The 27675-nt window shown below is 38.0% G+C and overlaps 1 protein-coding gene across 14 annotated transcripts in view; it reads left to right on the top strand.

The window, feature by feature from the left end:
* Nucleotides 1–27675, top strand: part of rapgef4b (Rap guanine nucleotide exchange factor 4b) — a 58005-nt gene that overhangs the window by 2232 nt on the left and 28098 nt on the right. For 8 of the 14 annotated variants that reach the window (XR_010013150.1, XM_062997584.1, XM_062997583.1 and 5 more), the window contains exons 2-4: nt 10781–10923; nt 16225–16313; nt 24699–24845. Coding sequence is in view for 10 of the 14 variants with exons in the window: in XM_062997584.1 (XP_062853654.1) it covers nt 10781–10923; nt 16225–16313; nt 24699–24845 (379 nt within the window). In the remaining 4 variants the exon portion in view is untranslated. Of the gene's footprint in view, nt 1–3382; nt 3575–3855; nt 3939–10780; nt 10924–15516; nt 15636–16224; nt 16314–17138; nt 17294–24552; nt 24583–24698; nt 24846–27286; nt 27372–27675 lie in introns of those variants that run through there. The other 6 variants (XM_062997585.1, XM_062997586.1, XM_062997587.1 and 3 more) reach the window with 6 other exon arrangements.

The following is a 27675-nucleotide window of genomic DNA, read 5'->3' as shown; positions in this document are numbered from 1 at the left end:
ATAAATGTCTAGTCCTTCTCAATAGCTGTCTGGACGAGAAAAGGTCTTATTATATACATATATTATATATATATATTAGAAACATACATTAAGATACAAATAAGACAAGATGTGCAGTACACTAGTGCACTTCAGGTAATCTGAATATCATGAAAAGTTCAGGTCATTATTTCATTTCATGTCACCTCATCAAGAGGTAAGCGGTCATATTTTTAATTCATTACATGAAAACTGACATTTCTAACTCTTTGGTTTTACTTTTAATCAGTATAGTTTATAGCTTATATAGTAAAAATCCAGAATCTCACATTATTATATGAAATAAAATTTAAAAAAAAGCTTGAAACACGTGTAATGAATATACAATGACAGTTTACCTTTTTACATTGAATTATGAACAAAAATATTACTTCATGATATCTAATCGCAAGGAAAGCGGTAAAAAGACAGTTGGGTAGTTTTTTCTCGACTCGGACCTGTTGAAGCAGTACGGCACACAGCACTGTGGCATATTGAAAATACGAGGGACTCGGCCAACTTGGACCCGGATGTGACGTTTCATAAGGTCGACACGTCACCACTTAACAAGCGGATTACGACCATTTAACAACCTCGTAATTCAGGGGATCCAGTGATGTACAGAAGAAAAATGTACACAGGACAAAACTTATAGGGTTCTGAACATGTTTATTTAGCACAGGATGCGTTAGAGTCGATTTTTTGAAAACCCCGTTCAAATTTTCCATAGGAAATCTGAGTTAGACCCGGGTCTCCAAATATGGGCATAACGAGGACTACAGAATGGCGCACGACTTCAGTGGTCTATATTAATAGGATTTAAGTAAAACGAGCATTTAGGCTTTAGGTTTTTTTTTTTTAATAAAATGTTAGCTTGTTTTTTTTATCATATCTTTTTAGATGTCTGGTATCAATCATGCAATATTGAAGATTTTTGATGCCACAAGAATGGTAAAGCTGTATTTACTAAAAGGAAACTAGAAATTAGGCTACTGTGAAATGTTTTAGAAAGCATTACAAAACGTTTTATCTTTAGCTTCACAAATTAGTATGCTGCTAAACTACCTAGTACATAAGCTAACCAGCACCATACACACATGTTCATTACAAAAGTGAGTTAAACGGATTCAATACAAAAGTGAGCACCCGGAGGAAACCCATGTGGTTATGGGTAGAACATGCAAACTCCACACAGAAAGGAGTCACACCGCTCCACCTAGGAATCAAACCCAGGACCATCTTGCTGTGAGGGGACAGTACCACCCATTTAAGAGAGAGTAGTGCCTAGACCTTGACACAAAGCGATCAACCAGATCCCTGTACTTAGTCTTATCTTCACCACTGATACACCCCACCACTACTGAGTCATCTGAGAACCTTTGTAGATGACAGGACTCAGAGTTGTACTGGAGGTCTAAGGAAAGTTTAGCCTACAGTCCCCTGCTGTGCTCCTATGCTGCTAACTACCTGTTTAGACACCCATCCCTTTGCACATTTGTCTATAGTCGGGGTGGGCAGTTCCAGTCCTATGGGTTGAAACGTCACACCGGCCAGCAAAAGTGACAAAACATGAGAGCACCAGACTGCCCAGCATCAGACTCCCAGGATTGGAGCCACACATCCCTTGTTTGGAAGGACTAAAAGCCTGATATAATAAGTATGTTTTCAGTCTGTACTTGGAAGATTGAGACTGTCTGAATCACAAAAAGAGGTTGGGAGATATTCTAGATTTGTGGTGCAAGTTATACATACATGGATCAGTTTTTCAGTGTCTTTCAGTATATTTCTTATTTTAGAGATATTGCATAGATAAAATAAATCAACTTTACTAATATTATTGATGTGTGCATCAAAGGAGATGTCTGATATGCGTTTGATATACAATACGATATAATGTAAACTAAACTTTACTGCCATTTTACTGGGGGGGGGCATTACTCGTGACATTACGAGATTTTTTTACTTCGAAAACTAAAGCAATTAATTTTTCACCCACGGGAGACAGATTGAATTATTCTCACTGACCACGCTTACACGCACATTTAATGTTATTTAGTTCCGTTTGACAGAAAAAAAAACCTTCAAAATAGAGCTAACAGTGAAGATAACCGGTTACAAAAGCAGCGACCGCTGTTATAGGACGTGTTTGTGTTCAATACTCTGTTCACAGTGTCGATACCAGTGATTCAGGAGTCGACTCATTTTAAGCACAGCGTAAGTTTCTTTTCTCAGTCAATTCTCCGTTTTTACTGTTATAATGAATGTTGCGGTTGTAAATAAACACCAAATACTACAGAACATTTTGTGTGACTCGCTTACCTTATAAAGCTCAGGCTTAATTATACTGTTTTTTACCACAGAGCGGGAGCCGACTCAGAGTCGTTTACGATTTACCGAAGTGAACCACGAATGTATGTGCTGATAGAATCGGCTCAGATGGGATCGGACTGTATTATCTTTTTAAAGTAAATATTTTAATCAGCAGAATCGCATCGCATGTATGATGTGCACAGCGTTAATTACGTGCGTTTATTAATGCACGTTTACGTTAGCTTGTCAGAAGCTTTCTCAATGATGTCTGTTCCACTGCACTATTTTACACTAAAAACTACACTATTCCATAATGATCCAGATTGCATCATTCTAAATAGGTATCGGTATCGGCGAGTGCAAAAATACATGTACTTGTACTCGTACTCGGTTGGGAAAAAAAGGTATCGATGCATCCCTAATAATGAATATGGTCATTTTTACTATTGCGTAAAAAGTAATGTTGAATATATTGATATTTGCGATATACCGCCCAGGCCTTGTCTGAATTTATTGTGACACAACAACTGAGCTGGGAGTCACAGAGGAAGTGTTTAGGTTTAGCACCAGGTTAAACTACTTGTCAGTCAAATAAGAACTAAACCAAGAGAGAGTGCAGTCTATTAAAATTTTTAAATGTGCAGTAGCAAACACTACACTAAGATCTATTACAACAAGAAAATAGTTGCATCCATTATTATGGGACATTAATAGATCATTAACTACCCTTAATCAAGCCCGGAGTGGCTAATCGGGAGATTCGGGAGGATTCCCGATGGGCCGGCTCATGTCAGTCTCGAGTTTGGGCCGGTTGGATGGAAATTTTTTTTTTGACATTTATCTGTCACTTATCTAATCTTCTTCTTACATTCATTCATCTGACAGCGCAGCCCCTACCTACATCGCAGTAGATCAGATGGGTTCTACCATCTGAGGGAATCCCCCCCTCCCAAATGTTTCAGTTGGTTTGGCCCACGAGTCGTCTTTTCTTGAGCGCCGGTAAAAGTAAACTTACAACAGAAGTTGCAAACCAACAGTCAGTGGTGATTTTCGCAAATCATCAGTCGGTGGTTTTTTTTAGAACCCAATACACAGCATTAATCACAAATATCCAGTTTCAAGCTGAAAATAATAAACATAATTTGAAGTGTAATATATTAAATAGCCTAACTCATTAATGGAATGTTTTTGTTCCGACGCTGCTGTACTGATGATCCTGAGGAGGCCATGACTACTGAAGGGACAGGTAGAGGATAGTCTAACCGAGTTATTTAAACTAACATAGTTATTTGTAATGTAAAATATAACGTAGAGAATATACATGATATATGTTAAATTGTTCAGACATTCAGAAAGATGTCAGCACGATAGCCTAATTTATTTTAACAAATGGAGACAAACAGCCTAAATCACTATCAATTTTACACCATCATAATAAAGGCTAAATTGTTAAAAAAATAAAAAAAAAACTTCAAGCATGTTATGTTATTCAGCAAAATAAGCTAACCCTTAATGAATTTTTTTTAGCCTCAGAGCAGCAGATAAGCCTGATAAGTCTGATCCTGCTGGTGAACCGAGTAGGCATGGAGAGGCCAGGACTACAGAGACAGGTAGAGAGGATAAAAATGAACTAAAAAAACTATTTTATGTAACAAGTTGCACACAGAACAGATGTGATGGATAGATTCTAAATGATACCCAGTACCCAGATATTCAGAATGCTGAAAATGCATTAAAATCAGCCCAAATGAAATAGGTAAACAGGAACTCTTGGAGGCCTTCATGTTAATGTACACAGAGAAGGAAATTCTCATGTCTATAGACAATGACACCGTTATTAATAAAGTTACAGAAACCAGTGCACTGCTTAGGGGGCTAAATATGTGTGTAGTGAAGCTACGTAAGAGTTTAGTGTAAACCTAACAATAGAGCACCTCTCTGTGGGGAAGACATGCAATATTAATTTCAAATTATTTTTATTTCAACTTATTGCTCCTGTACAAATGTAAATACGTTTTCATCTTTATAACATTTTTTACCTTTTAAATCTTTATCTGATTTAAATTAAACATGTTTAAGTCAAGTGTTTTCTGTTAACTTACCAACATATACCTGAACTTATACCCAATAAAAAGGCATTGAAAGAGCTAGCTGCTGTTTTATTTATTCAAATTCCTCCTGCATGGAAAAAGTGGGCCGGGTTTGGGAATGAAACTCCCGGGCTGAAAAAGGGGCCCACTCCGGCCCTGCCCTTAATGCATGCAGTGGCGTTAGTAGGAGCTCATGGGCCCCAGTGCAAAATAAATTTTGGGCCCCCTCAACAAGTTTCTTATATATATATATATATATATATATATATATATATATATATATATACACTGTGTGTGTATATATACAGGGGTTGGACAAAATAACTGAAACCCCTGTTATTTTAGTGTGGGAGGTTTCATGGCTAAATTGGACCAGTCTGGTGGCCAATCTTCATTAATTGCACATTGCACCAGTAAGAGCAGAGTGTGAAGGTTCAATTAGCAGGGTAAGAGCACAGTTTTGCTCAAAATATTGCAATGCACACAACATTATGGGTGACATACCAGAGTTCAAAAGAGGACAAATTGTTGGTGCACGTCTTGCTGGCGCATCTGTGACCAAGACAGCAAGTCTTTGTGATGTATCAAGAGCCACGGTATCCAGGGTAATGTCAGCATACCACCAAGAAGGACAAACCACATCCAACAGGATTAACTGTGGACGCAAGAGGAAGCTGTCTGAAAGGGATGTTCGGGTGCTAACCCGGATTGTATCCAAAAAACATAAAACCACGGCTGCCCAAATCACGGCAGAATTAAATGTGCACCTCAACTCTCCTGTTTCCACCAGAACTGTCCGTCGGGAGCTCCACAGGGTCAATATACACGGCCTGGCTGCTATAGCCAAACCTTTGGTCACTCGTGCCAATGCCAAACGTCGGTTTCAATGGTGCAAGGAGCGCAAATCTTGGGCTGTGGACAATGTGAAACATGTATTGTTCTCTGATGAGTCCACCTTTACTGTTTTCCCCACATCCGGGAGAGTTACGGTGTGGAGAAGCCCCAAAGAAGCGTACCACCCAGACTGTTGCATGCCCAGAGTGAAGCATGGGGGTGGATCAGTGATGGTTTGGGCTGCCATATCATGGCATTCCCTTGGCCCAATACTTGTGCTAGATGGGCGCGTCACTGCCAAGGACTACTGAACCATTCTGGAGGACCATGTGCAACCAATGGCGGTGCCGTGTATCAGGATGACAATGCACCAATACACACAGCAAGACTGGTGAAAGATTGGTTTGATGAACATGAAAGTGAAGTTGAACATCTCCCATGGCCTGCACAGTCACCAGATCTAAATATTATTGAGCCACTTTGGGGTGTTTTGGAGAAGCGAGTCAGGAAACGTTTTCCTCCACCAGCATCACGTAGTGACCTGGCCACTATCCTGCAAGAAGAATGGCTTAAAATCCCTCTGACCACTGTGCAGGACTTGTATATGTCATTTCCAAGACCAATTGACGCTGTATTGGCCGCAAAAGGAGGCCCTACACCATACTAATAAATGATTGTGGTCTAAAACCAGGTGTTTCAGTTATTTTGTCCAACCCCTGTATATATATATACTGTATATATATATACTGTGTATATATATATATATATATATATATATATATATATATATATATATACAGGGGTTGGACAAAATAACTGAAACACCTGTCATTTTAGTGTGGTAGGTTTCATGGCTAAATTGGACCAGTCTGGTGGCCAATCTTTATTAATTGCACATTGCACCAGTAAGAGCAGAGTGTGAAGGTTCAATTAGCAGGGTAAGAGCACAGTTTTGCTCAAAATATTGCAATGCACACAACATTATGGGTGACATACCAGAGTTCAAAAGAGGACAAATTGTTGGTGCACGTCTTGCTGGCGCATCTGTGACCAAGACAGCAAGTCTTTGTGATGTATCAAGAGCCACGGTATCCAGGGTAATGTCAGCATACCACCAAGAAGGACAAACCACATCCAACAGGATTAACTGTGGACGCAAGAGGAAGCTGTCTGAAAGGGATGTTCGGGTGCTAACCCGGATTGTATCCAAAAAACATAAAACCACGGCTGCCCAAATCACGGCAGAATTAAATGTGCACCTCAACTCTCCTGTTTCCACCAGAACTGTCCGTCGGGAGCTCCACAGGGTCAATATACACGGCCGGGCTGCTATAGCCAAACCTTTGGTCACTCGTGCCAATGCCAAACGTCGGTTTCAATGGTGCAAGGAGCGCAAATCTTGGGCTGTGGACAATGTGAAACATGTATTGTTCTCTGATGAGTCCACCTTTACTGTTTTCCCCACATCCGGGAGAGTTACGGTGTGGAGAAGCCCCAAAGAAGCGTACCACCCAGACTGTTGCATGCCCAGAGTGAAGCATGAGGGTGGATCAGTGATGGTTTGGGCTGCCATATCATGGCATTCCCTTGGCCCAATACTTGTGCTAGATAGGCGCGTCACTGCCAAGGACTACCGAACCATTCTGGAGGACCATGTGCATCCAATGGCGGTGCCGTGTATCAGGATGACAATGCACCAATACACACAGCAAGACTGGTGAAAGATTGGTTTGATGAACATGAAAGTGAAGTTGAACATCTCCCATGGCCTGCACAGTCACCAGATCTAAATATTATTGAGCCACTTTGGGGTGTTTTGGAGAAGCGAGTCAGGAAACGTTTTCCTCCACCAGCATCACGTAGTGACCTGGCCACTATCCTGCAAGAAGAATGGCTTAAAATCCCTCTGACCACTGTGCAGGACTTGTATATGTCATTTCCAAGACCAATTGACGCTGTATTGGCCGCAAAAGGAGGCCCTACACCATACTAATAAATTATTGTGGTCTAAAACCAGGTGTTTCAGTTATTTTGTCCAACCCCTGTATATATATATATATATATATATATATACTGTATATATATATATATGTGTACACGCTGTATGCTGATAGCTGATCAGAATAAATTAAAGGTACTCACTCAGAAGTTCATGCGGCCTGCCTTGCGCTCAGCAAAATCATCTACAATAGACTTCTAGTCCAAATTCCTGGCTCTGGTATTTTCAATGCACAGTTTTAGTTATTTTAATTTTACTTAACGAAAATTTTTTAATATAATAATAACGACCGCCATTGGGGGGGCAGTGAGGTGAGTGGTTGAGTTCATGTCGTGGAGGCCCGTGTTATTTTTGACGTGGAGAGAGGTGATCATGGATCAGAGTTAAAGTCTGTGTCATTTAAGGTTTGAAGGAAGAGAAGACTGAAGTGTTTCATCCTCGTTATGTAGAATTGTTACGTCGAATTGTAGACTTCTTAACATTTTTGCAATTAGAAAAATGTAAATCTCTTATTCAAAAATGTATTTGCTGTGTCACTGCAAATTGTTGTCAGGGGAATCCTCCGGTTTTGATTTACTTATACTTGAGATAAGTCTTTAACTTTTAGTTCACTCGTGGCAATTTAAATTGCTTTGTTGATTGGATGTGCTGTTTATATAAAACCTTGTTTTTTGGGAACTAAGGACACTAACTATTTTAGTATTGGAAGTTGAATCTTTGCCTATTTTTGCTTGATGCAAGACTCCAGCTGCTCAACAGTCCATTGTCATCTTTGTTTAATTTTCCTGTTCATTAAGCAGCATACATTTTCAATAAGAGACTGATCTGGGCTACAGGCAGTCGTGCAAACACACTCTGTGTAGCCAAAAGCCACACTGTAGCAATTTTCTTCAAAACTAACTAATTTGTGGCCTAATCCAACTACAGCACACATTTCCACTGTTTTTGGTCTACTTGAGATGAACTTGGGCTCAGAGAACTTAGTAATGTTTATGCACAGAATCAACGACTTTATGACTTTAGAGTTTATAATAGAGTGCATTTTTAATGCAGTGGTGGACTGAATTAAGTGGCATTGGTTTTCCAAAGTACTCTAAAGACTCAAGTCAAATTTATTTGCATGGTGTTTTTTAGAATAGACATTGTCTTAAATCAACTTTACAAAATCCAGGAGTTTATGAAGCATTTTTTAATACAGTGGTGGACTGAATGAAGTGGCTTTGGTTTTCCAAAGTACTCCAGAGACTCAAGTCAAATTTATTTGTATGGTGTTTTTTTAGAATAGACATTGCCTTAAAGCAACTTTACAAAACTCCCTTAAAACTACAAGGAAGAAACCTTAAGAGGAACCAGAGTTTTTTTTTCCAGAATTGTGCAGCTTGAATATTCTATAAACCTTTTACTCTTACTTTAGTGTATTGCATTTACATTTAACCATGCTGAATTGTAAGACTAGATTTGATTTTCTGCAGATCCTATTAATCTACTAATCCTCTCATTTAAATTCATGTTTAAATGTACATAACAGTGAAAAACTTAATGCCATTCAAATCTTAGTGTTCATATATTCAACACTATCTGATGTTTGGCATATATTTACCATGACTGTATGCGCTCAGTAGTGATCAGCAGAGATACACAGCAACATTATTTACTTATACCTTCTGTATTGAGATTTATTCTAATGGTACTGCATCTTTATATGCTTGTAAATTATTTTTGTTTTATTTTGTTTAATTTGTAAAACTTAACTTACATCTGTGGCAACATAATTTTTTTTAATAATAATAATTTTTACACCACAACAAATGAGTGATCTTTTTTAGCTTCATTCCAAACTGCATCCTTTGTGCTATTTATACTGTTGGTATAGCATTAATTACAACCCCAAATCAGAAAAAGTTGGGACAGTATGGAAAATGCAAAAAAAAAAAAAAAATACAGTGTTCCTTACATTTACTTTGACTTTTATTTGATTGCAGACAGGATAAACCTGAGATATTTCATGTTTTATCGGCTCAACTTCATTTTATTTATTAATAAACCTTCATTCCTGCATTTCAGGTCTGCAACACATTCCACAAAAAGTTGGGACGGGGCAATTTAGGGCTAGTTATGAGGTGAAAAAACTAAATAATTATGCGATTTTAAACAGGTGATGTCAACAGGTGATTGTAATCATGGTTTGGTACAAAAGCAGCATCCAGCAAAGTCTTTGATGAGCAAAGATGATCAGAGGATCTCCAGTTTGTCAACAAATGTGTGGGAAAATGATTGAAAATTATTAATGAGTTTACAAACAATGAACCGTAAAGAAAGATTGGAAGGGATTTTCATATTTCTCCCTCTACAGTGCATAATATCATTAAACCATTCAAGGAATCTGGAGGAATTTCAGTGCGTAAAGGCTAAAGGCGCAAGCTGAAGCTGAACGCCTGTGATCTTTGATCCCTCAGATGGCACTGCGTCAAGAACCGCCACTCAACACTTGCTGATATAATCACATGGGTGAGGGATTACTTTGGCAAACCTTTGTCAAGCACTACAATACAGAGTTACATGCACAAATGCCACTTAAAACTTTACTGTGCGAAAAGAAGCCTTATGTTAACCATGTCCAGAAGCGGCGTTCATGCATTTTTCAACAAATCAATGCAAAACCACATGCTGCACACATTACAAAGGCATGGCTGCAGACGAAGAGGGTACGGGTACTGGACTGGACTGGCCTGCCTGCAGTCCTCACCTGCCCCCTATAGAGAATTTTGAAAGAAAAAATGTGACAATTACAACCCTGTTGCACATCTTAAGAAGTGTTTGCAGGAAGAATGGGACAAAATAAAAGCTGAAACACTAAATCACTTGGTGTCCCCAGTGCCAAAACGTCTTTTAAGTGTGGTGAAAAGGAATAGCAACATTACAAAGTGGTAAATGCTTTACTGTCCCAACGTTTTTTGGAATGTGTTGCAGACCTGAAATGCAGGAATAAAGGTTTATTAATAAATGAAATGAAGTTGAGCAGATAAAACATGAAATATCTCAGGTTCATCCTGTCTGCAACCAAGTAAAAGTCAAAGTAAATATAAGAAACTCTGTGTTTTTTTTATTATTTGCTTTTTCCATGCCGTCCCAACTTTTTCTGATTGGGGGTTGTAGACACAATTTAATTTAGTTTACTACAGTTTAGTATAGTAGAGTGTGGTTTGAATGCAGCCTATTTTACCATGGTTTCTCTGAGCTCCATTATTTTAAAATAAGACATGGAATAGGTAGTCTTATATTTGCCTGTGTTTTATTGCATTTTTAAGATAATGTGTTTTGCATGAGATAAGCTCACTGATATGTAAGTCGAAGAAAAACTTCCATTTGTTTGTAACCTGTTAATGATGGTAATTTCTATCATTTTATGCATGTTTGGTTATGTTTTGCTAATACAGATACTATTTATAACTGTTTTTTCTATGTGTCTTCTGTGTTTTGTATGGTTTTGTTTTTGTGTTTATTTTGTTTCTTTGCATATGTTTCCCAGGCCGACAGAACGCTCAGGGGAGGATGTTGATATTATTTTGCCCTGGCTTAAGGGAATGAAGGCTTTTGAAAAGTTTCATCTCAGCCTTCTGCAACAGATTTGTATGTGTGGTTTCTATGAGTATCTTGAGAAAGGAATCACATGTAAGTTAAAATCTATGCTTTATGTAGCCACCTTTAATGTGACCTATAATCTGTACAATTATGGGGGTTGTAAAAATAAAAATGTACAATAATGTGGTTACATAAATAAGTATTTTTATGACAGCATGTACTCCTTTTGGGTAGGAGTCTATCAGTATGACACATCTTGACTATTTGCCCTGGCACTTTACCTCACAGCCCAGGGGGGTATTCCAGAAAGCGGGTTTAACAAACTTCAAACTTAACCCTGAACTCCGAGTTGACTTATCTCACCGTGTCATAGCCGGAGTTTTCTGTTCCAGAAAAGCGGTTCAGGGTTAGATTACTCAACTCTGAGTAGATTGAACCCAGCAGAAGCGCGTTCACGGTTAACTATAAACAGGCATTCTCAATGGAGTGGCGATAAATGGATTCATCATGGCTGTGAATGAAAGAAAAAGTAGTCCGTAATATTTTACACCAATAGAACTGTTTATTTTAATGTTTGCATGTGCAGATCATGAAAATTTTTTAAATGTAAAAGTAATACAGCATCGTCCGTAAAAAAAAGATGTCGCAAATGGCAAAAAAAAAGTTAGTTAAATGTGAGTTAATGCGTGAGTTTAAATTCAATAAAAAAAACTTGTTGAAACATAATTCAACATTTAGCAGAAGGATAGGGCAAAATGTTTAATATGTCAGTGTCACGATTTTACACGTTTTTTCCCTTTCATTTACTCAATCTAGGTGTAATCCAAGTGGAATCAGATGCACATAGCATCAGATAAAAATAAAATACAAAAACTGTCTATGTTCAAGGCATGTTTATTACATGTAAATCATTAGTTTGTAGTGCATAAACTGTGGAATATTAAGAACTGCATTGGTACAGTCTGAACACTTTTTATTGCCATCTCTCCAGTGATTGGTGGTGTGGCCTCCTGCAATTGTTAGTGATCTAAATGTCCCTAGATCCTGATGAGTATAAATAATGTTATTTAATCAAAAAAAAAAAAAAAAAACACTGTTGAAGGATGATAGAGAAACCATCTCCTCTGCCTCAAGGTGGGATGATACTGGGAGGCCTATTTAGGTACAAGATATGTTGAACATAGAGCATGGCATTTCATTTGATCTACCATGGTAATGTGTATGACTGTCCTCTAACAGAATGTGATGGGCAGTCCCGAATCAGATAAGGGACCATCCACATCCAAAGCTCAGCTTAGAACAGTAAAAAATGTCTTACCAAATATCTGATATATTGAGAACACAAAAAGCTATGTTTGATCATCACATGCTATTTTTGCCTTTTTCTTTCAAGTTGGGTGTAAATGATCTATACAAGGTCCATCTGGAGAAACTAATTGCGAAGTGTGATCCTCAGGTGGAGCATATAAAACAGACAAGGCTAGAAATTTAGTTGCTTGAATTTAAGATGGGTGTCAGTGCGAAGGGTGTATAAATATAAATGTTCTTACTAAAGAATAAGGACAAGGAAATTAACTCGTTGCACTGTTTTATTTTCAGTGATCATGCACAGAGCCTGACCATTTGGCTTCAATATTTGTAATGTGGGTAGCATCACATAAGATCTTGATGGAGAACAGTAAGTTGCAGAATGTGTATTAAATGTTACACTGTTTTATTTAAAACATTTGTTTATTTTTTAAGATAATGGTCACTACCTGTACGTCAGAGTCAGAGAGGTTTTATTGTCATTTCAGCTACATACAAGTACATATTGAAACGAAACAGCGTTCCTCTAGGATCACGGTGTAACACGGTACAAAAAGTGCAAGACAATACAAAACAGTGCAAATACAACAATAATACAAAAAATCCTATAATAAATAACTACAAAAGATATTCCTAATTATCCCTAATCTAAACAAGTAATTAGAAGACAGGACTAAAGACAAGTGTTAGTACATGATGGTGAATAGATGGTACAATGGTTCATGAGGTAGTGACATGTTGTACATTAGCAGCGTAAAATTGGCAATGCAGATAAGGTGCCTAAAAAGTAAATAAGGTGCAAAATACAAGTAAGGTGCAGAAATTATTGTGCATTTCCAGGAGGTGTGCAAAAATACAAGTAACATAGTCAAAAATGCAAGTAACATAGTCAATACAGATCAGTGTGTGGCAGCAGAAAATTTCCGGAGGAAATTGTTACAGTACTGAGTTTAGGAGTCTGATTGCTTGAGGGATAAAACTGTTACACAGTCTGGTTGTGTTAGTGCGGATGCTGCGGTATCGTCTCCCAGACGGGAGCAAAGTAAAAAGTCCATGTGATGGATGTGTTGGATCGTCCACAATGCTGAGAGCTTTGCGGATGCAGCGGGTGTTAAAAATGTCCGTGAGAGATGGAAGAGCGACCCCGATGATCTTTTCAGCTGTCCTCACTACTCGCTGGAGAGTCTTGTGGTCCGACGCAGTACAATTTCCGAACCAGACAGTGATGCAGCCGCTCAGGATGCTCTCGATTGTTCCTCTGTAGAGCGTGGTGAGAATGGGGGGTGGCAGATGAGCTTTCCTCAGTCTTCTCAAAAAGTAGAGACGCTGCTGGGCTTTTTTGGTGATGGAACTGGTGTTAAGGGTCCAGGTGAGATTCTCCTCCAGATGAACACCGAGAAATTTGGTGCTCTTGACGATCTCAACAGATGAGCCGTCGATGTGCAGTGGGGAGTGGTCCCTTAGTGTCTTTCTAAAGTCAATGACCATCTCTTTGGTTTTATCCACATTCAGAGACAGGTTGTTGACTTGGCACCAGTTCGTTAGATGTTGTACCTCCTCTCTGTACGCTGACTCATCGTTGTTGCTGATGAGTCCCACCACAGTTGTGTCGTCTGCAAACTTAACGATGGAATTCGAGCTGTGCATTGCTGTACAGTCGTGCGTAAGCAGAGTAAACAGCAGTGGACTGAGCACACAGCCTTGGGGAGCGCCGGTGCTCAGTGTGGTGGTGCTGGAGGTGTTCTTACCGATCCGGACGGACTGAGGTCTCTCAGTCAAGAAATCCAGGATCCAGTTGCAGAGAGAGGTGTTCAGGCCCAGCGTGCTCAGCTTTCCAATTAGATGCTGAGGAATGATGGTGTTGAATGCTGAGCTAAAGTCTATGAACAGCATCCTGACGTAAGTGTTCTTTCTGTCCAGGTGTGTAGAAGCCAGGTGAAGTGTAGTGGATATGACGTCGTCCGTTGAGCGGTTAGGACGGTACGCAAACTGCAGTGGGTCCATGGTGGGAGGCAGTAGGGTCTTAATATGCCTCATGACTAGTTTCTCGAAGCACTTCATGATGATAGGCGTGAGTGCTACGGGACGATAGTCGTTGAAGCATGACACAGATGACTTCTTTGGCACGGGTACGATGGTGGTCGTCTTGAGGCACGTTGGAACGATGGCGCTGCTCAGGGAGATGTTGAAGATGTCAGTGAATACATCTGCCAGCTGGTCTGCACATCCTTTGAGCACTCGGCTAGGAATGTTGTCTGGTCCAGAAGCCTTCCGTGGGTTGACTCCGTGCAGAGTTCTCCTCACGTCCGCTGTGGAGAGTGGAGGGATATTCTGTCTGCTGTTCACCTAATCCTTTTCATTTTCTGCTGGCGCTTTATGGGAATGTGGGCTCCATCCATGCAGCCACTAACCCTTGAGAATCCTTAAGATGGTGCAGAGCAATTTTTTTATTACTTTTCAGTTTTTATCTTTATTATTAAAGACAAACCTGCTATTCTGTGGCATTCATCTTTGATGTTTATTACAGACAAACAAGAGTTTCAATGCTAGGCATACTTTTTGGATGGACCAACATACAAAAAACGGAGAGCAATGCATAAAGTCTGCAAAGTGTAATATTGCAAATGTGTAAAAAATAATACTTGAATAGACCCATAACAGGGCAGTTGCAACATTCATCAATATGTAGTAAAATCATTCTTTGACATAATTTTGCAAAGACTTTCTTGTGTACAGATAGGGTTTTCATTCATTAATGTGACTGTTACTTAAAACAGGGCCTATATATGTATATATACAATCATGTTTGGGGTTAATTACTACAATTAATTTGAACCACAAATTATTTTAGCTTACTAAACTGTGTGTGTGTTAAAGGTATTCTATATTAATCCATAACATTCCATTCATGATGTTATAATTAATGCTATAACAAGCCTTTTTATTAATATTGTGATTAATAATGTTGCAACTGCCCCTTGTTGCAACCGTCCCCACTCTCCCCGAATTGACTGACTGATAAAAACGGAAAGGTTCGCAGAGAAATTAATCGGGAAATGACTAATCTGAGTTTAATGACTCGTTTCCGATTAAGATCTCTTTGAATAATTAGCGCGTCGGGATCCACTGGATCCTGGAGTAAAGAACACGCCAGGTTTACATGAGAAAAGTGTGTGTAACCCCGGGTTAGGTTTAAATTAACCTGCCAGCGAGCAGGTTAGCTTCAGAGCGTAAGTTGCTATAGTAACTGACACAGGCTCTCCTTAATCTCGGTTTCTGGAACGGAAAACCCAGAGTTTTCCTTAATTCTGAGTTAACTTACCCGGTTTAATCACTTAACCCGCTTTCTGGAATACCCCCCCAGACGTATATCGGAGACCGTACACAACCAGTACTTTAGTACTTGCCAGAAATTCCTTCAGCTTTTTAAATGTTGCTGTTGCTGCTTGGCAGGCTCCTGGACCAATTTTCTTCCTGTTGTTTTATCAGTTTTGGTAAGTAGTTTTGGTAATGTTATGGTTGTTCCAAATTGATGACTATTTTTGTTGTGTTCCTATTAATATTAATACCTTGGACATTTTTTGTTCCATTCTTCTGAGTGATCCCTTTCATCAGTGAGAGACCCCTTTAATACTTTTTAAGCAATTTGCTGACTATGTCTTTTGCTGTAAGATGCAACTAAGTAAATGTCAGAAAAATCCTAATTGAACAGCTAAACTTTATGTGGGGTGAATCATAGTTACTTTAATTGATTGCAGGCATGTACTGACTACTAATTAACATGGATTTGAATGTGATTGGCTAATTCTAAACTCATACCCCATTATAAGAGTGTGTTCACACTTATGCAACCACATTATTTAATTTTTTTTTTTTTTTTTTCCCTCTCTGAATTATTTAAATTTGTTTTCAATTAAATTGCACATATGTTACATTAAAGGTAGAAATACATCTGAAATAACTTAAATTGGACTGATTTTTACATTACAAAATATTTCAGGGTTGTGTAGACTTTCATTCACAGTACTTTTTCATGATGATATGGTGTCAGAAGGTTCCAGCTAGTATTTTGTTTTTCTTCAGTGTATCGGCAGGGAGATATTGGTACAAGCTGGTATGCAGTTCTTTCCGGTTCACTTGATGTGAAGGTCTCTGAGACAGCTAACCATCAGGTAAAAATGCTCAGAATTCTATTACCATACAAGTTACATTACCATAGGGGCATGGATTACCAAGGGTAAGTTATGATTTTAAATTGCAGCATTACTTATATATGCTTTTATAGCAGGATTGCACAACAAGGGCTGGAATTTTCTTGATGTATCACAACTGCCAGAATTAACCCTAGGATTGGAGTTATTCATTCAGTGAGCTATTGACATTGTTAAAAAATAAATGGGTGAATATTTCATATATTACAAAATATAAAACAAACTGCACAGGTTGAACACTGGTATGAGCAATTTGAGTAGTGGTAAGTTGTGGTAAGACCTGTGGTTTGTGATATACAGTAGATTTACACTCAGTTTCTCATTGTAAAAACAGGGTTTTAGAGGTTTTTTTTCAAAATTAATCTGAATTCAAAAATTGAAACTTTCTATTTACATGTATTTACACCCTTTTGCTGTGGCACTCCCAGTTATGGTCAGGCACAGATGTTTGCCATCCAGTGTGACAGGGCTTAAGAAGACCTGCCTAAAATAGTTTTATAAACTGTCCAAATCCAGGTGTGCAAAGCTTGTAGAGGCATATCCAGGAATATTTACAGCTGTAATTGCTGTCAAAAAGGACTTCTACAAAGTATTGAATAAAGGGTCTCCATACTTTTATTTTTTTATTCAAAAATCTTTAAAAACATTTTTACTTTATTATTAGAAGCGATTAACTGTTGATCAATTGGTAAAATGGCAACAATATACATTCAAAATGAAATTCACAAGACAATAAAGTATGCAAAAAGTCAAAAGTCAGAGTTTATATGCTTTCTGTATCCATAGTTGATACACAGATGAGTCAAAACATTAGGACCACCTGCCTAATGATCCGCTGAGGCTTGGACGAGGAGCATAACCAGCAAGTCCTTCAACTTCTGCAAAGTAGATCCCACAGTGGATTCTGTCTGCATGGCTATTGTACAACCTAAGGATGGGTGGTATATCACAAATATTGATATATTTGATTTTACTTTTTACACGATACTAATAATGACCATATTCGTTATATCCAGTATGCCTAGGGATACACAGGTTACCATTTAGGAACGTTTAAAACAGAGCACAAAAGTGCTGTGCAGCAGGCTTTCTGTCGTGCATGAGCAATAAAAACAAGTCAGAGAACAACTCTTTTCAAATGAATTATCTATTGAAATCGAATCAGGGAGGTGTGCTTTAATTTATGCTAAAGATTCATTCATTTTACTCATTACGGTGTTGTGTGTAAACAACTCAATGAATCAGTGCATGTGTTTCAATGAATCAGACATGGTTCAGGCCTTGATAAACAGCTGTATAAACCAATCGGAGCTTCTGAATTCAGATTTTGTTGCATTTCTCCAATGTGTGTCATTTATATGAGCTGGCAATGAAAAACTCTCTCTTTGTTGGTTAAAGAGGTATAAGTGACAGCTTAGTTAACGAATTACCAGTTTCAGCTTTTAACCGTGAAAGCCGAGAGAATAAATTATTCATTGGATATGGATATATATACAGTACAGGCCAAAAGTTTGGACACACCTTCTCTTCAATGTTTTTTCTTGATTATTTTTATTTTCTACATTATAGATTAATACTGAAGACATACAAACTATGAAGAATTATGTAGTGAACCAAAAAGTGTTAAACAAACCAGAATATGTTTTATATTTTACCAACTCTACCTCTGCACAACCCAACTGATGGTCTCAAACACATTAAAAAAGCAACAAATTCCAAAAATTCACTCTAGACAAGGCACAAACATTCATTGAAAACCATTCCAGGTGGAAACCTAATAAAGCTGGTTGAGAAAATTTCAAAGAGTGTGCAAATCTGTCATTAAAGCAAAAGATGGCTACTTTAAAGAATCTAAAATATAAAACATATTCTGGTTTGTTTAACACTTTTTTGTTTACTACATAATTCCATATGTGTTCCTTCATAGTTTGGATGTCTTTAGAATTAATCTACAATGTAGAAAATTTAAAAAAAATTAAGAAAAACCACAGGAATGAGAAGGTGTGTCCAAACTTTTGGCCTGTACTGTATATTCTGGAAATCTTTTGGAAACATAAAAAAAAGCATTTACAAAAAGTGGATTTTATCCCTAATGGAACAAAATAAGGGTATAAATTTGGTCCCAATTTGAAAGAGAGAAGCTCAGGTAAGCAGCGGTTAGGATTTTATGCTTCTGTGTGGTTGATCTGGGTCGTGGTGCTGCTGTTTACCGTGCGCTTTCATTTTGTACTGATAGCAAAGCATTATCAAATATTGAACTTTTTTATGATTTTTTGATGCTCATTTATTTGAAGCAGAGCCGTAGATAGAGAGAGTTGCGACACTCCTTGATCTCGCCGCCACGCGGTCACGTGGTTCATGTAACCCTCCGATAGTTCCAAACAAACCCAGCACTGTCATGTTCTCATATGGGACAGGCAGCAGTAAATGAAATATTAAACAGTAAATAATAAACATTTGTACAATTTCTGGGTATTTTCACCTGCCTTTACATTTACTGCATCTGCTTTAATGTCAATTTGGTATATGAAGTGGAAGATTGATGTTTATAATGACTTAATAGGTCGTTCTTGTTAACACACAGTACATTATATTAGCATACATTACATAATGCGATATCATTAAGTAGTTTAAACAGTTTTTTATGTTTTGTTTTTTACATAAACTAATCTCCCTTCACTTTCCTGAGGATTCATAATAATAATCATTTTGGTTAAACACTAAGCCATGTGGCTGGATTCATAAGGTTTACCTGCACTAAATGAACAGGTTCATAAACACACTACCGCACCTTTAACATTATAGTGCATGTACATGACATAGCATTCATTCATCTATTTCATGAGTAAGTAATAATTTATTTCTACATGTAATACATGAATTAATTCATAATTAATATGCACTAGTTCATTTTGTCTAATGTATGTGGTGGACAAGGTACACAAACCATGTAGCTGAGTTGAAGTAGAGATATCCAAGGTAAAATATTACTCCAGTAAAAGTAGTAGTAAAAGTAAAAATACCTCCACTAAAGTACTAAACTAAATTTACCTTCAAATGTACTTAAGTATGAAAGTAAAAGTATAATGATTTATTATGGCTCTGATGTTTTATTATCATTTCTGTAACAAGACTCTTGATTAATCAACTTTTAATTAATCAATTTTAGGTGAAAAGACTCGTGTCAATAATTTAGCTTAGCTGACTAAGCTAAATTCAGTTATATCTATTAATTAAGATAAACATGTAACATTTAGTGCTGAGCAAATGCTAAACAATAACAGTATTAAGTATATTAATGACATTAAATTCATTATTTTTTTTAAAACAAAGCAACAAACAGCTAAAAATGCTGGATAAGTAGTGGAAATGAATGAGGCTCTATGGGTTGTTTGGAACTATACAGAGCTCCACAACCCGGAAGCTGCACAGAAAATATGTCCCGCCCCCTTTCCAACGGTTCCCTATGGGAGTGTCGCCACTCTGTTCTCTCTACCGCTCTGATTTGAAGTAAAATGGCAGTGGTCTGCCATTGTACTTTATGTTTGCATTATATCGTATCGTATTATGTATCGCTACTTCTTAAAAGCATATCGAGATATGAGTTTTTTAGTCATATCGCCCAGCCCTTGTACAACCTAGTAAAACGATAAGGAAAATGCAGTAAAAATAAACATTTTGTGTTGTTTACATTTACTTTGACTTTTATTTAATGCAGAAAGTATGAATCCAAAATATTTATTTAATTTGTTAATATACATCTATTCCTGCCTCTCAGGCTTGCAAAACATTCCAAAAAAGTTGGAATGGGGCAGTTTAGGGCTAGTAATAAGGTAAAAAAAAAAAAAATTATGTGATTTCAAACAGGTGATGTCAAAAGGTGATTATGATTTGGTACACAAGCAGTATCCACGAAAGGCTGAGTCTTTGAGGAGCAAAGATGGGCAGAGGCTCTCCAGTCTCTCAACACATTCATGAGAAAATAATTCAAATGTTAATGTTTTTTAAATAAATATTGAAAGAGATTTTCATATTTCTCCCTCTGCAGTGTATAATATCATTAAATGATGCAAGGAATCTGAAAAAATTTCAATGGGTGAAGGTAGGGCTGGACGATATGGCTAAAATTTATATCACGATATAACTCCTAATTTCGGTCGATACGATATAATTCCGATATCGATATGAATAATACAAATGTCAGAAAAACTGCTAAAAACACCAAAATTGGATGGCGGTACCTGCAAACCTCTTTTCTGGTTTCTGGCAAGAAATACAAGCTGAATACACCACTGAATTAGTCCTTCATCTCTTATAAGCTATTTCGTCTGCTTCTTTTTCAACTGTAGACCGTGGCAAAGCCAGACAGTTTTCATAGGGGTGGCCAAACTGAGACCATTGCTCACACAGGGGTGGCACAGAAACTGTCTGATACCTTATTTTTTGTATGTGGCTAGTGGCTGTTGATCTAGTAGTGTTTTGGTCACTCACTCGTTTACCTATACAGGCAGTGAGTGCCATGTAGAATTACATCAAGCCTAGCATAATAAGCTTTTTATTTTTTCTCATTTTCCCTGTGAAAAACTAAAATATAGCCTATAACCTTAACAGAATTTCAAAGATATTATTTTGCAATACTTGATCATCAAGTGAATGCATGGAAAACAAATTTTAATTTTCTTTCAAGAATATGACACATTCTGACCAACACTATTAAGCCAAATCAGCATTGAAAATTGACTTTACTTTTAATAGCCTTCTACAATGTTGGGCTTCTTAAAACTGAATATTCTACAGTATTTTCAGTAGAAGTGTTATTTAAATGCTATTAAATTGTTTTTGAAAAAGAAAACCCACCCAATTTAGATGGAAAACCGCCCAATCTGGCGGTGCCTTTACTTAATGTTGGTGCCTTTACTTGTAGCGTGCCACAACTAATAAGAAGTAGTATTAATAACTGGTATTAGTACTCAGTAGTAGTACTTCTTCTGTAATTGTGTTGGTGGACGTTTATGTTGAATGTGTTACTGCACTGTTTTGGTGGAGAACTACTTGCTTGAGGTGCGCTTTTGAATTGCGTCCCTGTGGGAACACCTGCGTGCAAAAATGCTTCCGCAAAAAAGTAACACCGGCAAAGCGGCCACCCCCTGGCTCCGCCCCTGACTGTGGATGCTCGTTCACTCACAGCTGTTGAACTCATTTTGCCGCTAATATCCACCGTGTTGGTGTTGCAGGTAGCGGAGTGTAATCAGAGCGGTAACGCTGAGCACTGGCGTCGTGCCTGTGGCGTACGTCATCACGCACTGACGTAATGCATATCGATCGAATTTGTTTAAAAATCATATCACCGTTATTGAAACATTTTCTATCGCGATATATATCGATATCGAATTATTGTCCAGCACTAGGTGAAGGGCAAGGACGCAAGCCTGTGATCTCCGATCCCTTACTTTTCATCAATAAGGGATTACTTTGGCAAACCTTGTCTATGCATGCCACAGCCCATTGCTGTTTTTAAATAGAACAGCAATTTTGAATCAGTGTTTGACGCGGTGGTCCCTAATCCTGCAGGTATACAATATCGAGGTGTAAGCTTCGACTCATCTTTGTTTAGACTCACTGTCATTTTGGCTTCATGTTTGCTATGTGCTATTGTATTATTGATTGTGGGCTCATCTGTTTGATTGTGTGTCTATTGTTAGTTCTAAGGGATTGTGTGTTGATAGCCACCCCTGTTAGTGTGTGTGTGTAAGTGCTAGTTCTCTATAGTTTGTGGGTAATTTACCATCTGTTGTAAATAGTATTGTAAGTAGTGATTGTAAATAGTCAATCTTTTGTCCCTTCTGTAAATATCTTTCACTCTAAACTGGTTCATAAACAATTGGTGCACGTCTGTTAAGTTTATTTGCCTTTTGTTTCTCACCATTACAGTTTGTTTTACCTCAAATATCCTATTCATTGTTCACACCCTTACAGTGGGGCCAAAACTTATTTAATCAGCCACTGATTGTGCAAGTTCTCCTACTTAGAAAGATAAGAGAGGTCTATAATTTTCATCATAGAAAAAAAAATCCAGGAAATCACATTGTAGGATTTTTAAAGAATTTATTTGTAAATTATGGTGGAAAATAAGTATTTGGTCAATAACAAAAGTTAAACTCAACACTTTGTAACATAACCTTTGTTGGCAATGACAGAAGTCAAACGTTTCCTGTAAGTCTTCACCAGGTTTGCACACACTGTAGCTGGTATTTTGGCCCATTCCTCCATGCAGATCTCCTCTTGAGCAGTGATGATTTGGGGCTGTTGCTGGGCAACACAGACATTCAACTCCCTCCACAAATTTTCTATGCGGTTGACGTCTGGAGACTGGCTAGGCCACTCCAGGACCTTGAAATGCTTTTTACGGAACCACTCCTTCGTTGCCTGAGCGGTGTGTTTGGGATCATTGTCATGCTCCCATGACAAGACCCAGCCACGTTCCATCTTCAATGCTCTCACTGATGGAAGGAGGTTTTGGCTTAAAATCTCACGATACATGGCCCCGTTCATTCTTCCCTTAACACGGATCAGTCGTCCTGTCCCCTTTGCAGAAAAACAGCCCCAAAGCATGATGTTTCCACCCCCATGCTTCACAGTAGGTATGGTGTTCTTGGGATGCAACTCATCATTCTTCTTCTTCCAAACACGACGAGTTGAGTTTTTCAAAAAGTTCCATTTTGGTTTCATCTGACCACATGATATTCTCCCAATCCTCTTCTGGATCATCCATATGCTCTCTGGCAAACATCAGACTGGCCTGAACATGTACTGGCTTAAGCAGGGGGACACGCCTGGCACTGCAGGATTTGAGTCCCTCTCGGCGTAGTGTGTTACTGATGGTAGCCTTTGTTACTTTGGTCCCAGCTCTCTGCAGGTCATTCATCAGGTCTCTCCGTGTAGTTCTGGGATTTTTGCTCATCGTTCTCATGATAATTTTTACCCCACGGGATGAGATCTTGCGTGGGGCCCCAGATCGAGGGAGATTATTAATGGTCTTGTATGTCTTCCATTTTCTTACAATTGCTCCCACAGTTGATTTATTCACACCAACCTGCTTGCCTATTGTAGATTCACTCTTCCCAGCCTGGTGCAGGTCTCCAATTTTCTTCCTGGTGTCCTTCGACAGCTCTTTGGTCTTGGCCATGGTTGAGTTTGGAGTCTGACTGTTTGAGGCTGTGGACAGGTGTCTTTTATACAGATAACGAGGTCAAACAGGTGCCATTAATACAGGTAACAAGTGGAGGACAGAAGAGCTTCTTAAAGAAGAAGTTACAGGTCTGTGAGAGCCAGAAATCTTGCTTGTTTGTGGGTGGCCAAATACTTATTTTCCACCATAATTTACAAATAAATTCTTTAAAAATCCTACAATGTGATTTCCTGGATTTTTTTTTTCTCATTTTGTCTCTCATAGTTGAAGTGTTCTTAATACTTAAAATTTGCGAGGCATGCTTCCAACTCCATTTCTGTGAGCATTCTGTGTTTTTGTATCTATCTGTATTTTTTTCTTGTTTGTGCAAGGAAATTTTCTCTTAACTTTTTGAACAACTCTTTTGACTTGTCATATTTCTAACATGCGATCAAACATCACAGAAACCACTTGTTATATTACTTGTTTTTGTTTGATTTGTTTATTGCAAACAACTGAATGTTGTTAAATTTTGATTGCAGTTGTGGGTTTATGCCTGCCCATATTGCTGCAATGGGCATTACTATGCACATTTTGGGGACTGGTCCTAATGTTTTGGCATTATCAGTTTAAACTAATGTTTGAAAATATTTACAAAATATTTAATCTGTTCTTGTATTTTAAACTTATGATATACTACATCTTTTCTATACTACTCTCACGAATCTAAAACCACTTATAGTTCTAAGGTAGTTAGTAAATTATTAATTTATTGTGTGTTTCACCATCGCTTTATACTGTTTAGGGTCGCTGTGGATACAATTCAGCAGGTGAAAGGTAGGAAACACCCTGGACAGGTCACCAGTTACAAACATACACATTCACACCAGTGGGCGATTTTAGTAGCTCCAGTTAACCTGACTGCATGTTTTTGGACTGTGGGAAGAAACCAGAGCTGAGAGAACATGCAAACTCCACACAGAAAAGAGCTAGGCTGTTCCACCTGGAAATTGAAACCGTGACCTTTTTGCTGTGAGGCAACAGTGCTACCCACCAAGCCCAGTAAATTAGAGCTGTTATGTTTCTTTGATGAAGGACAGCATATTTTAAATAATTTAAAAACATATAACATGCAGTATACTATGTACCTGTTTTTCTGTCTTTCTTCATTTTTCTAGGATGCAGTAACTATCTGCACATTGAGAATAGGAACAGCATTTGGAGAGTCTGTCCTGGACAACACACCACGACATGCTACGATTGTCAGTCGAGAAAATAGTGAACTCCTGCGCATTGAACAGAGGGAGTTCAAGACCCTGTGGGAGGTTTGCGTATAAAGCTTTGACATTTTGGTTTTTGTGTACAGATTCAGTCATGTGCATAAACATCCATATAAACCAAAAAGCCAAAACCTAACATTAGCTACTGTATAGTTCCTATAAAAATGTATCATACTCTATATAGATTGTTACTTTGAGGTCTTACAGCCTATGATCAAACCCATTAAAATACATTTCCTGCCTTACAATGTTTGAGGCAGCAAAAACGAACAAAATTAGAATAACATGGTTAAAAAGTGATCATTGCCCAAATTTAATTATTTGCTGAGTCAACTTTTGTCAACTACAGCCATTAGTCTGTTTGTTCTTTATCAGCTTTGTACTGCAGAAATAGGTGAATATTCATATGTTCAGTCAAATTTCATGGTCAGCAGCAAGGGACTGCTTTTTTCAAATCCATCCACAGATTTCCTATTGAATATAGGCCAGGGCTTTTACCTAGCCACTTAAGGGCATTCCCTTTCCCAACTTAAAGCCATTGTGTTGATGTACTAAAAGAAGAACCACCTGGCCATATTCATCTGTCAAGCTAAGAGCAGCATGTTTTAATTAAGATTTTGGATGTTAATCCATTTACCTTTTAATCATGACCATTTGCTTAGTTCTCATCAAAGGAAAATACACCCACAACATAATGTTGCTATCACCATGTTTCATTGGAGGTGTGTTGTTTTTTGTCTAAAATGATAATGCATGGTGTGAAAAGTTAAATCTTGGTCATATTTGATCATAAACATTTTGCCATATGGGTTCAAAATCTTTCTAGAGGTTTTTTCCATACAAACAAAGACTTAGAAACAAGGGTAGATTATTTTTGTTACCTTCATGTTGCGACAGAAAGTGTAGATTGGCAGTCAGAGTCTAAAACAAACTACAGATCCCATGAGCTGTGGCACTAATGGATGCTTATGCACAGCACTTGATTTTGACTAGTTTTCTGACTGTGGTGATGATTCCACTTAGTTCTTTCTACGTTGTCAAAAATGTCTTACTGACACTCCCCAGTTTACTAAATGGTGTCCCGAGCTGTTTCATTCATGAAGTTTTTGTCTCATAAGCTTAGCTGCTGCATATCAAATACTGCTTCAGGCAGTGACCCTCCTAAGTTTATTCTACTGTGTTTTTTGATTATATTTAGGTTTAAATCTATGTACAGTAGTTAAATTTTAATATAATTTACACAAATTGCCTTTTCTTAGTCACTGATTCTTCCTGTATCTGTGTTTAGGACCAGACTCAGGCTCCCTCTGTTATTTATGAGAGCTGAATTCTCTCTCACACACTATCATACTCTCTCACACATACTACTATACTCCCTCGCATGCACTATCAAACTCTCTCACACACGATCATACTCCCTCTCACACACCATCATACTCCCTCTCACACACTACTATACTCCCTCTCACACACTACTATACTCCCTCTCACACACTATCATACTCCCTCTCACACACTATCATACTCCCTCTCACACACTATCATACTCCCTCTCACACACTACTATACTCCCTCTCACACACCATCATACTCCCTCTCACACACTACCATACTCCCTCTCACACACCATCATACTCCCTCTCACACACTATCATACTCCCTCTCACACACTACTATACTCCCTCTCACACACTACTATACTCCCTCTCACACACCATCATACTCCCTCTCACACACTACCATACTCCCTCTCACACACCATCATACTCCCTCTCACACCCTCTCACACACCATCATACTCCCTCTCACACACCAAGGTGATCAAACAGTTCTGATTACTTGATTGGCTTACAGCTGTAAGAACAGAGCCTGCACATAAATTGGAGCTACAAAAGACATTTAAATCTGGCAGCAGAGCTTTTAACAATGACTTTACACCTTTGTTGAGCTTTGGTGAGCTAGCCATGATATTTCTACTTATTTACCTTCTTTTACCTTCATTTTAAGGTAAAATGTTTTACCCTGGAGGACATGTTTTAATGTTTTTTTTATTATCACAGTGACACGCATTCAGAACTTTTAAAGGAAAACTGACTTCATGGGACATCACAGCATGATTTTGGAAATATTATTTTGTGTTGTGAGCTTAATGGATAAACACTGACAATTTTTTACTTTCTTTTAATTAGCCAGCAGTTAGAAGGAGGTGACAGTCAATGAAGTTTGGGTGCACTGGAGGCACTTTATGCATGTTTTTGTTCCCTAATAAATTCATATGAAAACGATCGGTAGAAATTAGACACAGGGATATATTTACTCCAAGAGTACCTCCAACAATCAGAACTGGTCATCCTGGTCGCCCTCAGTACAATATACTACATAAACAAATTACCTTCTGTTTGTCTCTTGAAATTAGTTGCTAAAGAATAGCTGTGGAATCAGCAGGAGGACATTGTACTGGCACAGACAGCAACTTCAAATTGGTTAACTGACGTTTACAGCAATGTCTGATGTGGCTTTGGCTGACATTGTTAATAAGATTCTTCAAACCACCCCAAATGCAGATGCAAGGTACAGTGTATTAGTGATCGACCGATATGGGTTTTTTAATGGCCGATGCCGATACCGATATTTAGACGAAAGAAGTGGTCGATGGCCGATATATAAAGCCGATAATACCATTTTTTTACAACTAAAAAATACAATAATAATAATAATAATAATACAACAAAACAGAATTAATGATCTTAAATAAACATTTATTTATCGCTGTATATTCTTGTTTGCTCTTTTGGCCGTTCAAAAAATTAAATAAAAAAAATAAAAACTTTAAATAAAATACAAATTATTTCAAAGGTTTCAGTGCACTTAACAT

Source organism: Trichomycterus rosablanca, chromosome 6, assembly GCF_030014385.1.
Source record: "Trichomycterus rosablanca isolate fTriRos1 chromosome 6, fTriRos1.hap1, whole genome shotgun sequence".
Taxonomy (NCBI): Eukaryota; Metazoa; Chordata; class Actinopteri; order Siluriformes; family Trichomycteridae; genus Trichomycterus; species Trichomycterus rosablanca.
Note: the sequence above shows the minus strand (reverse complement) of the source record. Positions and strands in the feature narration are given on the sequence as shown.